The 13,113-nt window shown below is 50.9% G+C and overlaps 1 protein-coding gene across 4 annotated transcripts in view; it reads left to right on the forward strand.

The window, feature by feature from the left end:
- The window catches only part of LOC132382876 (ataxin-2-like protein), a 64,385-nt gene that overhangs the window by 30,046 nt on the left and 21,226 nt on the right, over positions 1–13,113 (forward strand). For all 4 annotated transcript variants that reach the window (XM_059953374.1, XM_059953373.1, XM_059953371.1 and 1 more), the window contains exons 12-20: positions 686–781; positions 946–1,019; positions 4,999–5,300; positions 6,116–6,185; positions 6,400–6,543; positions 6,793–6,865; positions 8,035–8,222; positions 8,582–8,711; positions 9,086–9,216. In XM_059953374.1, coding sequence (XP_059809357.1) covers positions 686–781; positions 946–1,019; positions 4,999–5,300; positions 6,116–6,185; positions 6,400–6,543; positions 6,793–6,865; positions 8,035–8,222; positions 8,582–8,711; positions 9,086–9,216 — 1,208 coding nt within the window. The remainder of the gene's footprint in view (positions 1–685; positions 782–945; positions 1,020–4,998; positions 5,301–6,115; positions 6,186–6,399; positions 6,544–6,792; positions 6,866–8,034; positions 8,223–8,581; positions 8,712–9,085; positions 9,217–13,113) is intronic.

The raw sequence follows: 13,113 nt of genomic DNA on the forward strand, positions 1-13,113 counted from the left end.
GTCACCTACGTGATGGATGGCAGTGCCCCATGGCCTGTTGTAGTGGTGGAGGTTCATGGTTACCTGCATATGGCGTCACTGACAGGATGATGAAAAAGGCATTAGTTTGGTACTCTGGCTTTAGTTAGTCAGTTCTAGTCACCCCATTACAGGAAGGGTGTGGGGCTTTGAAGGATACCGAAGATAAATGCTTCCAGGATTAGAGGGCATGAGTTATAAAGAGAGGTCGGAACAAGTTGGTTTGTTTTATTTTGTAGCAGCAGAGGCTGAGGAGAAACCTGATAGTGGTTTATAAGATCATGAAAGGCGGAGGTAGAGGAGACAGAACCATTTGCTCCAGTGTGGAAATGTCCAATTCTAGTCGGCATGCATTCAAAGTTCAAAGAAGATATGAGGGTCAAGCTTTTTTTATATAGAGAGTGGAGTGCCTGAAATATGCCACCCAGGGCTGGTGGTGGAGGCAAATATAATGAAGGTGTGTAAGAGACTGTTAGACACATGAATGTGCAGGGAATGGAAGGAGGTGGGATGCAGACATGATGAGCTGAAAGGTCTTCCAACCCCAACCATATTTCTCCTTGCGACACCCGTGCTTCGGAGTACTGTTCTTTGGGTGTTTAATGGGTGCTGGCCTTTGAGAAACAGTGACAGTGGTGTTTTGTCTCTGTTGCACCCTCGTTTCCAGTGAAAGATCTCGGGACTGTCTCTGGGAAGGATCTGCCCCGGCCAGTGGAGATCCCCTCCAGTAATGCCCAGGAGATGGGCAAAGTGGCGGTCAAAGGTAGGCTGCTATGCCAGGGATGTATGGTGGGTGAGGAGGGAGGGAGGGTGGGGTGAATAGGAGAGAGCACCTCTGGAGGGGATATGAGGTGGAAGCTCTCAATTCTTAACCTGCTGTCATCTTGTCTTGTTTCTGTTGCCCTCCCCTCCTCCCCTACTCCACAGGTATTGTCCCTTCTATGTCAGACCAGAAACGGAATCAGATTGAGGAGCTGAAGAAGTTTGGAGAAGACTTCCGGGTAAGAGAAATGGCAGATGGTTTAATCTGCGGAAGTGTGAGATTTTGCATTTGTGAGGTCAAATATAATAGGGTAGAACAGGGCATGGTTCATGACAGGACCCTTAAAAATGTCGGCAAACAGAATGATCTTGGGGTGCAAGTCCACAGATGTCTTCAAGTGGCTGCAGAAGTAGATAAGATGGTAAAGAAGGCTTTTGGCTTGCTTGCATTCATTGGTGGGAGTGTTGAGTAGAAAAGTCAGGTGAAGTTACATTACAGCTGTATTAAACTTTGATTGGACTGCACTTGGAATATTGTGTGCAGTTCTGGATGCCCTGTTACAGGAAGGATGCAGGGGCTTTGGAGAGAGTCCAGAAGTTGTTCACCAGGATGTCTGGCTCAGAGGGTATGAGCTGTAAGGAGAGGTTGGACAGACTTGGGTGGTTTTCTCTGGAGTAGCTGAGGCTGAGGGGAATCCTGATAGAGATTTATAAGATTATGAGAGGCATAGATAGACAGCCGGTATTTCTTCCCCCAAAGTGGAAATGTTTAATATTTAAGGTGAGAAGGAATAAGTTCAAAGGGCATGTGCAGGGCATATTTTTTACCTAGAGAGTGGTGAGTGCCTGGTATGTGCTGCCTAGCGTGGTGGTGGGAGAGGATACAATAGACATGTTTAAGAGGCTGTTAATGTGCAGGGAATGGAGGGATACAGACCTTGTCCTGGTGGATGAGATAGTTAGATTGCTATCATATTCAGCAAAGGCACAGTGGGTCGAAAGGCCTAATCCTGTACTGCACTGTTCTACGTTTATTGGCTCTGGGTGCCACGCAGATGAAAAACAACTCTGGGAGGGAGTGGGAGAGGGTGGGGTGTAGAGAAGAGCGTAAACCCCTATTGATGGTATTGGGTTGATGGGAAGATCCCAATCAATTGACTTACAGGTTTCCCCAGACCAAACAACCTGAAGATGTGCTGAGTGGTGCGGTGGGTAGTACTATTAAAACCATGACGCACAGGAGCAGAATTGAGGACCAGCTTCGTCAAGCACCTTTTGTCTGACAACCAGGGTCTTCCAGAGGCCACCCAATCTCACCTCAAATAACATCTTAAGATAGAAGGGCAAAATTGGTCATTTGGCCCATGGAGATAGTAAAGTATACCAAATGACTTTGCCTCCATTTCCACAACCTTCTATAGCAATAAATTCCACAGATTCATCACCCTCCTTATCTCTGTCTAAAGCAAAGGTTTCCATCCTTTTTTATGCCGTGGACCAATACTGTTAAGCAAGGGGTCCGTGGACTCCAGGTTGGGAACCTCTGGTCCTATAGAATCTCACGCTGTTGAAAACCTCTCCCAAGTCCACTCTTTCTTGGATTTTCAATGTTAGGCCTGTATCCCTGTAAACCTTTCCTATCTGTGTACCTTTTTAGAGTCTTTTAAATAATGTGTGCAATACACAAAATGTTGGAGGAACTGAGGAGACCAGGTCTCTCATCTATAGAGGGGAATAAACTGATGACTTTTCAGAACAAAGCCCTTCATTGGAACTGGAAAGGAAGGAGGCAGAAGCCAGAATATGGTGGTGGGGGAGGGGGATGTGCACAAGCTGCAAGCTGATGGGTGAGACCTGGTGAGGTGGAGGAAATAGGGGAGGCTGGTGAGTAGGGGAGAGGGAGTGAAGTAAGAAACTAGGAGGTGATTTGTGGTAGAGTTAAAGGGCTGAAGAAGTAGGAATTTGATAGGAGAGGACAGTGGACCATGGAAGAAAGGGAAGGAGAGGAATCCATTTGGGGTGTGACGTGGTGGTGGTGGGCAGATGAGGAGAAAAGGGGTCAGAGGGGAACCAGAAAGGGGAATGGAAAAAGGGAAGGAAGAAAGAAAGAGTGCAGGTTCTTATCCTGCATTCTGTTATTTTAGCTTGCACTATCTCAATGCAGAGGTGTATAGAGTGGTCTGACTGGAAGAGAATCAGAATCAGGTTATTATCATAAAAAAAATGGTTATGCATTTGCTGGAAATCTTGAGCAGCATACACACGATGGTGGAGGAACTCAGCAGGTCAGGCAGCATCTGGATGGGATCTACATTTCGGGTGAGTTTCTTCATCAAGATCGGAAAGAAAGGTTGTAGAATCCAGAATAAGAAGGGGTTCCTTCAGCATTTTGTGTGTTTTGCTCAAGATTTCCAGCATCTGAAGAATCTCTTGTGTTTCGGATATTGTGATTATATCTGCCTCTACCACTTCCTCTGGATGCTTTTTCCATATACAGACCAACTTCCAGGAGGAAACCTTGCCCCTTTAAGTCATTTGCCTTTCAAGGAACCAATGCCCTTTGGTTCTTGATTCTGCATCTCTGGGAGAGAAGGCCTGTGACCATAGCCACGCATCATACCTGTGCCCTTCATGTTCTTATAAACCTTTGTCAGGTCATCCCTCAGCCTCCTGTGCTTCAGGGAAAACAGTCTGAACGTGGGCATTTAACTGGAGCCCTCAGCCTGTAATTTCCCTTGAATCTTTTCTAAAGCCACTCCAGCTTAATTACACCCTCCTATAGTTGTACGAACAGAACAGTGTTCTTCGAGTGTGGCCTCTTCATCATTTTGTGTAGCGGTAACAAGACATCCCAACTCCCATAATTAGGGAATAACAAGATCACGAGGATGTTGACAGTGTGGTGACCGCAGTCTGTTTTCAAAACTAGATAGCAGAAGTTTAAAGGGAGGGGAATGATTTAAAGGGGAACAGAGGGACATCTTTTTCACCCGGAAGGTGATAGGTCTACAGAATGAGCTACCAGCAAGAGTGGTATGGGTGGATATGTTAACGATGTTTAAATGTAGGTGAATAACTTAGGAGAGAGGTTGAACAAGCTGCATATTTTTTGCAGTCGGTGCAAGATGTTTCTAAGGGCACAGTATCACCTGCCAGCTTGTACTTCTCCTCCATTACCACCTTAATCTGGCTTTTGCCCCCTTCCTTTCCAGTCCTGATGAAGGATTTCAGCCAGAAATGTCAACTGTTTAATTATTTCTTTCCATAGATGCTACCTGCCTTACTGAGTTCCTTCAGCTTTTGTTATGTGCTGCTCAGGATTTCCAGTATTGTTGAATCTATTGTGATTTCGTAAATGTCTGCACTCTTTTCAGCCTCATAGCATCTTTCCTACATTAAGATGACCTGAAATTGAACATGTTCGTGAGGCTGCACTTGGAGTATTGTGTTCACTTTTGGTTACTGATACAGGCAAAATGCTGTGAAACTGTAAAGAATGCAGAGGAGCTTTACGAGGATGTTGCTTGGACTCGAGGTACTGAGTTAAGAAAGAGGTTCAGCAGGATTGGACTTTATTCCTTAGAGTGTAGGAGACTGAGGGGTGACCTTACAGAGATGTATAAAACCACAAGAGGCACAGATAGGGTGAGTATGCACAGTCTTTCCTCCCAGGGTTGGTGGAATCAAAAACCACAGGACACAGGTTTAAGGTGAGAGATTTAATAAGGACCCACAGAGCAGCGTTTTCACACAGCGGGTGGTCTGTATATGGAACAGGCCAGTGGAGGAAGTGATCAAGGCAGATACATTAACAGCATTTAAAAGTCACTTGGACAGGTGAGAGGTTTTGGACCAAATGTGATGTGGCAGTGGGACGAGCTCAAATGAACACCGGAAAGTAAAGCAGCTGGAGGAACAGTGTCCATGGGGAGAGTTGTAACAACCAGACAACCTGGCGTATTCGTCTAGCACAAACATGAGCTGTCAAGCCAGAGGGCCCCTTTTAGTGGATGGGGCAGTCAGTCAAGGTGGGATGACGTTGAGGGGAGTGGGGGAGTAGTGTTGGGGGATATTTGTAACAGACATTAAAGGAGGTGTGTGGGTGTGTCTGTTCTAATCCCTGCATCTTCCTGCTTCTCTCCCCAACCACTCCTCTCCACTTGGCATACCACTCCCTCCCCTTTCCTTCCCCCACCCTGTTCTCCCCTCCCCCAACAGCTCCAGGAGCTGGGAAGTGCCCCCTCCAGGCTGAAGGAGGTGGTGGAGAAGCCTGGCGAGGGGGTGGAAGAAGGCTGTTGCCCCTCTCGTGAGCCCACAGGCAATCTGCCAGCTTCCACTGAGCTGACGGGGGAGGGACCAATTCCTCCCACTCTTGCTGCCGGCCCCCCACCGGCCCCCGAGGCCGGGGAGAGGCGAGACGACAGGAAGCCTGGGGAGACAACGGAGGGGGCAATGCCAGCCCCACCAAGTCCCCAGGGCAAGAGCGACGGAGGCGAGGAGGAGAAGGAGGGCATGTCGGAGTGAGTACCTTGAGGAGGCCTGGGCTGGGCAAGGGCACAGTGTGGTGTTCTGTTCTGATAGACCACAACAAGGACTCCGTTAAGGACCACAAGCAGCCCCAGTCAGGGTTTCCTGCTCCTTTATTTATTTATTGGGATACAGCACAGAATAGGTTCTAACAGTCTTTCAAGCCATCCAGCCTAATCACAGAACAATTTACAATGACCAATTAACCTACCAGCCAGTATATCTTTGGACTATTGGGAGGAAACTAGATCACCCAGGGAAAATACACACATCCCATGGGGAGGGCAGGATGTATCGGCTCCTTACAGATGATGTTGGAGTTGAACTCCAAACACTGATGCCTCGAGCTGTAATAGTGTTGTGCTAACCACTGCACTACTGTGGCACCTTGGAGCCCATTAGACTGTACTGGGAGCCCCTTTCAGGGTTCCTATCCCATTAGACTCCATTGAGTCAGGCAGCACAGTAACAGGAGACACACAAGATTGCACCTACTACGGAATCCAGAGCAACAGAGAAGTCTCCGTGAAAGGTCTTGAGCTGAAATGTTGACTCTCCATTTCCCTCCCCAGGTACTGCCACCCCACTGTTCTTTGGTGTTCTACCATTTCATTTTCTCTCGCTTAGATTCTCCTTCCATTTGCCGTAATGTTTAACTGGTATGTTTTGAGAATTTCTCCCTCCCATCAGCCTCTCAGGCAGTGTGTCCCAGATTCCAACCAGTCCCATCATTTACTGTGTGCTTTCTACCTTTGTACCACCATCCCACTGCTCCTTGACACATCCTACTACTTTGTCTCCCACCCAGGCAAGTGAAGAAGTCAACCTTGAACCCCAACGCAAAGGAATTCAATCCCACCAAGACACACATACCCGTGGTGAGTCCCTGTCTTGCACAATTTCTTATTAGGGACAAGCTGCGATAGAGGTTCGTGGAGACCACTTGTAAAGAAAACCAGGATGAAGTGGGATGGGGTAAGGTTGCTTTGATTTGTGAGAGGATGCTATGACATTGGTGGTGGGAAGTCTTGACCGGTTGGAGCGGAAAGGAGCAGCTGCTGTGGGTAAATTCTGTTCTTTCTGTGGTTGCAGACCAAGCCAGCCAGTACCCCAACGCCCCCGCGCCCTCAGACTCAGCCCAGCCCTTCCATTGTGGTGACGCCAGGCCAGAATGCTATCTACAATGCTCAGTACATCTCTTACGTGCATGGTATCCACATGAACCCCACCGTCCAGGTAGGTGTAGTATGGACTATCTGTCCCCTCTCTCTTGTTCCATCCTAACGCTTCTTCCAATCTCACACGCGCACCCCTCCACATCCAAATAAGCCACAGTAATTCCAACTCCAATGCTGTTCACTCGCACGAGTAACCCCGCCCTCCCGCAACCCCCCCCCTCCCCCCCACTTGCACAAATGCTGTTTTTCTGTGATTTGCTTTCCTGCACTCCTGGAGAACGCTAACCTCTCTCCATCTCTCTCTCAGGGACCCCAGGTCTATCAGTACACCATTCCCCCAGTTCAGGTCAGCCAGAGTAAACCATTCCGAACCACTAAAGGTAAGGCTTCAAATCCACATGCTGTCCACTGCGTTACACCATAGCAGGAGCCCTGTTCAGAGTATCCTTCCCTTTATACTTCACTGTGTGCTCCAATTCACGATGTCCCTCTTGTTAGAAGGTTGGAACCAGAATCATTTGAAATTCTTAGTGTGTTCTTTCCTGATTCAGCATTTGGCATTTCGGTACGTATTCTCAAACAAAGACATTTTACTCATTTAAACCCGAAGATTTCACTTTACTAGTCATATAAAAGATGCAATATTAAAAAGGAAAATAAATGGATAATGAAGTAGCAGTACAGAAAGCAAACCAAGACTTGTTATCTACCAAACGAGATGACCTGCAGAATGCCGAGAAACTTACATGTAGTCTTTTCTTTTTCACTCTCAGCGTACTCTCGCCCTGTCAACATACTCTTACCCTTTCATCAAACTTGTCGTCTTCAACTCACTAGTCCTGGTAGTGACCTAACCTGAGAGAAAACTCTACCCCCTTTTTATACCCTTGAAAACCTCATACATTACCATGCATTGGAACACTGCACCTGCAGCATGATTACCTTCCCCAGGTTAACTTGTTTTTTGCCATTATCCACCATTATGACTGTAGACTTTATTCTGTTAACTTTCTTGAAATGTTTCTGGCTCTCTTATACTTTCTCAAAGCAGTTCCACTTTTAAGTTAATGCCACTTTGTCTCCATTTTATTTTAGTATATACCAAGGAAGAATTATATTGAACTCTCTTTGCACACTGGGGAGTTCTTTTAAGGGTTGTCATCCTGTTAGACCACACTGGAAGCCTGCTCAGAGTTCCCTGCCCTTAGACAGCACTGGGAGCACTGTTCAGAGTTTCCTTTCTTGTTACACCACACTGGGAAACCTTTTGGCAGATACTGTTGTGTTGGATCCCACTTGGAGTTCCACTACCATGAGGTTTCATCAAAAGTCCTGATCGGTTCCCCTCTTGTTACAATATTCCAGAAACACTATTTGGCATTCCCTCCTGTTAGACAATATTGAGAGTACTTTTTCATCTAGTTATAGGGGCAAAAGTCGGTGACAAGGAGGACAGGATGTGGTTCGTTTGGATTGGGAGGGTCAGGCTCTGTCAGTATACCCCATCCGCTTGCTGTTAATGGTCTGTCTTGCTGATCTGTCTCCACAGGTTCTGTGCCCCCTCAGCGCTCTGAGCAGCACCACCCTCCATCTGCACCACCTATCATGCAAGCTGCCTCTGCTGCTGGGCCTCCACTGGTGGCAGGGCCCTACTCGCCCCCTTACTTGCCCTATGGGCCCCAGCAGTTCACTGGACAGCCGACCATGATGCAGGCCATGGCACAGTACCACTCACAGGTTGGGAGTCCATCTATCTCTGTCTCTGTCTGTCCTTCCCCACTTTTTTCCCTTCCTTCCCCATCGCTTCCTCTCACACCCTCACTTGCTCACCACCCTGTCCTTCACCCTCTCCCTCCCTAACTCTAGCCTTCTCTCAATATTGCCCTGTTGCACTGTCTTCTGCTCTCCTACTTTCCCTCCGTCCCCCTCCCCCTCACATTCCCCTCTCCCCCACATTTCCCTCCCTTCTCCCTCCCCTTCCTTCTTTCCCTCTTCTCTCTTTCCTCCCACACCACCACTCTTTCTCTATTTCTATCTCTCTGTCTCTCACCTGAACATGTGTGACACTCACAACTCCCTCCTTCCTTCCCCAACAGCCGGTCTATGCCTCCATGATTCAGAGCAACACAAGGATGATTGGATCCGCTCCTCACCCACAGGCAATTGTGTCCAGTTCCGGCCCCCAGTACCCCTCTACTGAGCAGGCTCCTCCCCAAGCGATGTACGGTGAGTGTCATCTCTCCTCCACTAAGGGATGGGAGAGAAGGGTAGGGACAGGGTTGGGAGTGAGAGATGGGAAGAGCGGGAAGGAGGATAGTGAGGGGAAGAGAGATGAGGAAGAGAGCGGGGAGGTGGGTGTGGGGGGAGAGGGCAGGGAGATTTGGGGGAGAAAGGTGGGAAGGGAGGGGATGCAGGTTGAGGGAGAGATGAGAGGGGAGAGAAGGGATGGAGGGTGGGGAGGGGGAGGGAAATGGGTGGGGGAAGAAGGGAAGGGAGGAGGGAGGTGTTGGCAGAGAGAACGGAGCTTCTTTTGTTGGTAGTTGGGACAGGTGAGGTTAGAGAGGTGGACCAAATTCACCTGCTGCTTTTTTCTTATACAGTGTCGGCGCAGGTGCCTCAGGCGTACCCCCACGCCACACCGCTTCACCACCACAGCACACACCCTCAGCCAGCAACCACCCCCACCGGCAACCAGGCCCAAGGACAGCATGCTGCCCCCAGCCCTGTGCAGGTACTGGTTCCCACTCCCCCATCCCCTCCCCTGCATACTGTCCCATCGCTCTGACATCCTCCTGCCCCTCCCTCCCCATCACTTCCCCTCTCCCTCCCTGCCTCAGTTTATCCTCTCCCTCCCTCCCCACTGCTCTCCCGTTTTCCCTCCTACCATTGCTCTCAGACCTATCCTTTCCCCTGCCTTCCTACCCCCGGTGTAACAAAACACAGGCTGAGCCGTCGGTGAAAATGAGGGGTCAACCCATTGATTCTTGACCACCCGTTCTGTCTGACTGACAGAGCAGCTGGGTTGTAGCCTCCTGCCTGTCTGCAGTGGCCTCAGCCTGATCACCACAGTTCTGGCAGAGGGACTGAAGATGAGCCTAAGGGTCTGGTTCAGCAGCCTGTAGATGGGCAAAGGGCCCTACTGTAGCAGATGTTGAAGGTCCATAGGGCTCCAATGTAGCAGACCGCAGATGGGCTAAAGGATCTCTATTTAGCAAAGGACCCCAGTGTAGCAGGCGGTAGACAGGCCAAAGGATCCCAGTGTAGCAGGCGGTAGACAGGCCAAAGGACCCCAGTGTAGCAGGCGGTAGACAGGCCAAAGGATCCCAGTGTAGCAGGCGGTAGACAGGCCAAAGGTCCCCAGTGTAGCAGACCATAGACAGGCCAAAGGATCCCAGTGTAGCAGGCGGTAGACAGGCCAAAGGACCCCAGTGTAGCAGGCGGTAGACAGGCCAAAGGATCCCAGTGTAGCAGGCGGTAGACAGGCCAAAGGATCCCAGTGTAGCAGGCGGTAGACAGGCCAAAGGATCCCAGTGTAGCAGGCGGTAGACAGGCCAAAGGATCCCAGTGTAGCAGGCGGTAGACAGGCCAAAGGTCCCCAGTGTAGCAGGCGGTAGACAGGCCAAAGGATCCCAGTGTAGCAGGCGGTAGACAGGCCAAAGGATCCCAGTGTAGCAGGCGGTAGACAGGCCAAAGGTCCCCAGTGTAGCAGACCATAGACAGGCCAAAGGATCCCAATGTAGCAGACCGTAGACAGGCCAAAGGATCCCAGTGTGACAGGCCAAAGGATCCCAGTGTGACAGGCCAAAGGATCCCAGTGTGACAGGCCAAAGGACCCCAGTGTGACAGACCATAGACAGGCCAAAGGTCCCCAGTGTAGCAGACCATAGACAGGCCAAAGGATCCCAGTGTGACAGGCGGTAGACAGGCCAAAGGACCCCAGTGTAGCAGGCGGTAGACAGGCCAAAGGATCCCAGTGTAGCAGGCGGTAGACAGGCCAAAGGTCCCCAGTGTAGCAGACCATAGACAGGCCAAAGGATCCCAGTGTAGCAGGCGGTAGACAGGCCAAAGGATCCCAGTGTAGCAGGCGGTAGACAGGCCAAAGGATCCCAGTGTAGCAGGCGGTAGACAGGCCAAAGGATCCCAGTGTAGCAGGCGGTAGACAGGCCAAAGGTCCCCAGTGTAGCAGGCGGTAGACAGGCCAAAGGATCCCAGTGTAGCAGGCGGTAGACAGGCCAAAGGATCCCAGTGTAGCAGGCGGTAGACAGGCCAAAGGATCCCAGTGTAGCAGGCGGTAGACAGGCCAAAGGTCCCCAGTGTAGCAGACCATAGACAGGCCAAAGGATCCCAATGTAGCAGACCGTAGACAGGCCAAAGGATCCCAGTGTGACAGGCCAAAGGATCCCAGTGTGACAGACCGTAGACTGGCCAAAGGACCCCAGTGTAGCAGACCATAGTCAGGACAAAGTACCCCAGTGTAGCAGACCGTAGACAGACCAAAGGACCCCAGTGTGACAGGCGGTAGACAGGCCAAAGGATCCCAGTGTAGCAGACCATAGTCAGGACAAAGTCCCAGTGTAGCAGGCGGTAGACAGGCCAAAGAACCCCAGTGTAACAGGTCGAATGACCCCAGTGTGACAGGTCAAAGGACCGCAGTGTGGCAGGCCAAAGACAGGCCAAAGGATCCCAGTGTGACAGGCGGTAGACAGGCCAAAGGATCCCAGTGTAGCAGACCAAAGACAGGCCAAAGGATCCCAGTGTGACAGGCCAAAGGACCCCAGTGTGACAGACCGTAGACAGGCCATAGGACCCCAGTGTGACAGGCCAAAGGACCCCAGTGTAGCAGGCCAAAGCACCCCAGTGTGACAGGCGGTAGACAGGCCGAAGGACCCCAGTGTAGCAGGCCAAAGGACCCCAGTGTGACAGGCCAAAGGACCCCATTGTAACAGACCGTAGACAGGCCAAAGGATCCCAGTGTGACAGGCCAAAGAACCCCAGTGTAGCAGACCATAGACAGGCCAAAGGACCCCATTGTGACAGACCGTAGACAGGCCAAACGATCCCATTGTGACAGACCGTAGACAAGCTAAAGGATCCCATTGTAGCAGACCATAGACAGGCCAAAGGACCCCATTGTGACAGACCGTAGACAGGCCAAACGATCCCATTGTGACAGACCGTAGACAGGCTAAAGGACCCCAGTGTAGCAGACCATAGACAGGCCAAAGGATCCCAGTGTAGCAGACCAAAGACAGGCCAAAGGACCACAGTGTGACAGGCCAAAGGACCCCAGTGTGACAGACCGTAGACAGGCCATAGGACCCCAGTGTGACAGGCCAAAGGACCCCAGTGTGACAGGCCAAAGGACCCCAGTGTAGCAGGCCAAAGCACCCCAGTGTGACAGGCCAAAGGATCCCAGTGTGACAGGCGGTAGACAGGCCGAAGGACCCCAGTGTAGCAGACCATAGACAGGCCAAAGGACCCCAGTGTGACAGGCCAAAGGACCCCAGTGTAGCAGGCCATAGACAGGCCAAAGGACCCCAGTATGACAGGCCAAAGGACCCCATTGTAACAGACCGTAGACAGGCCAAAGGATCCCAGTGTGACAGGCCAAAGGACCCCAGTGTAGCAGACCATAGACAGGCCAAAGGACCCCAGTATGACAGGCCAAAGGACCCCATTGTAACAGACCGTAGACAGGCCAAAGGATCCCAGTGTGACAGGCCAAAGGACCCCAGTGTAGCAGACCATAGACAGGCCAAAGGACCCCAGTATGACAGGCCAAAGGACCCCATTGTAACAGACCGTAGACAGGCCAAAGGATCCCAGTGTGACAGGCCAAAGGATCCCAGTGTAGCAGACCATAGACAGACCAAAGGACCGCAGTGTAGCAGACCATAGACAGGCCAAAGGATCCCAGTGTGACAGGCCAAAGGACCCCAGTGTGACAAGGCAAAGGACCCCAGTGTAGCAGTCGGTAGACAGGCCAAAGGACCCCAGTGTGACAGACCATAGACAGGCCAAAGGACCCCAGTGTAGCAGACCATAGACAGGCCAAAGGACCCCAGTGTAGCAGACCATAGACAGGCCAAAGGACCCCAGTGTAGCAGACCATAGACAGGCCAAAGGATCCCAGGGTAGCAGACCAAAGACAGGCCAAAGGACCACAGTGTGACAGGCCAAAGGACCCCAGTGTGATAGACCGTAGACAGGCCAAAGGATCCCAGTGTGACAGGCAAAAGGACCCCAGTGTGACAGACAGTAGACAGGCCAAAGGACCCCAGTGTGACAGGCCAAAGGACCCCATTTTGACAGACCGTAGACAGGCCAAAGGATCTCAGTGTAGCAGACCATAGACAGGCCAAAGGACCCCATTGTGACAGACCGTAGACAGGCCAAACGATCCCATTGTGACAGACCGTAGACAAGCTAAAGGATCCCATTGTAGCAGACCATAGACAGGCCAAAGGATCCCAGTGTAGCAGACCAAAGACAGGCCAAAGGATCCCAGTGTGACAGGCCAAAGGATCCCAGTGTGACAGACCGTAGACTGGCCAAAGGACCCCAGTGTAGCAGACCATAGTCAGGACAAAGTACCCCAGTGTAGCAGACCGTAGACAGACCAAAGGAC

Source organism: Hypanus sabinus, chromosome 29, assembly GCF_030144855.1.
Source record: "Hypanus sabinus isolate sHypSab1 chromosome 29, sHypSab1.hap1, whole genome shotgun sequence".
Classification (NCBI taxonomy): domain Eukaryota; kingdom Metazoa; phylum Chordata; class Chondrichthyes; order Myliobatiformes; family Dasyatidae; genus Hypanus; species Hypanus sabinus.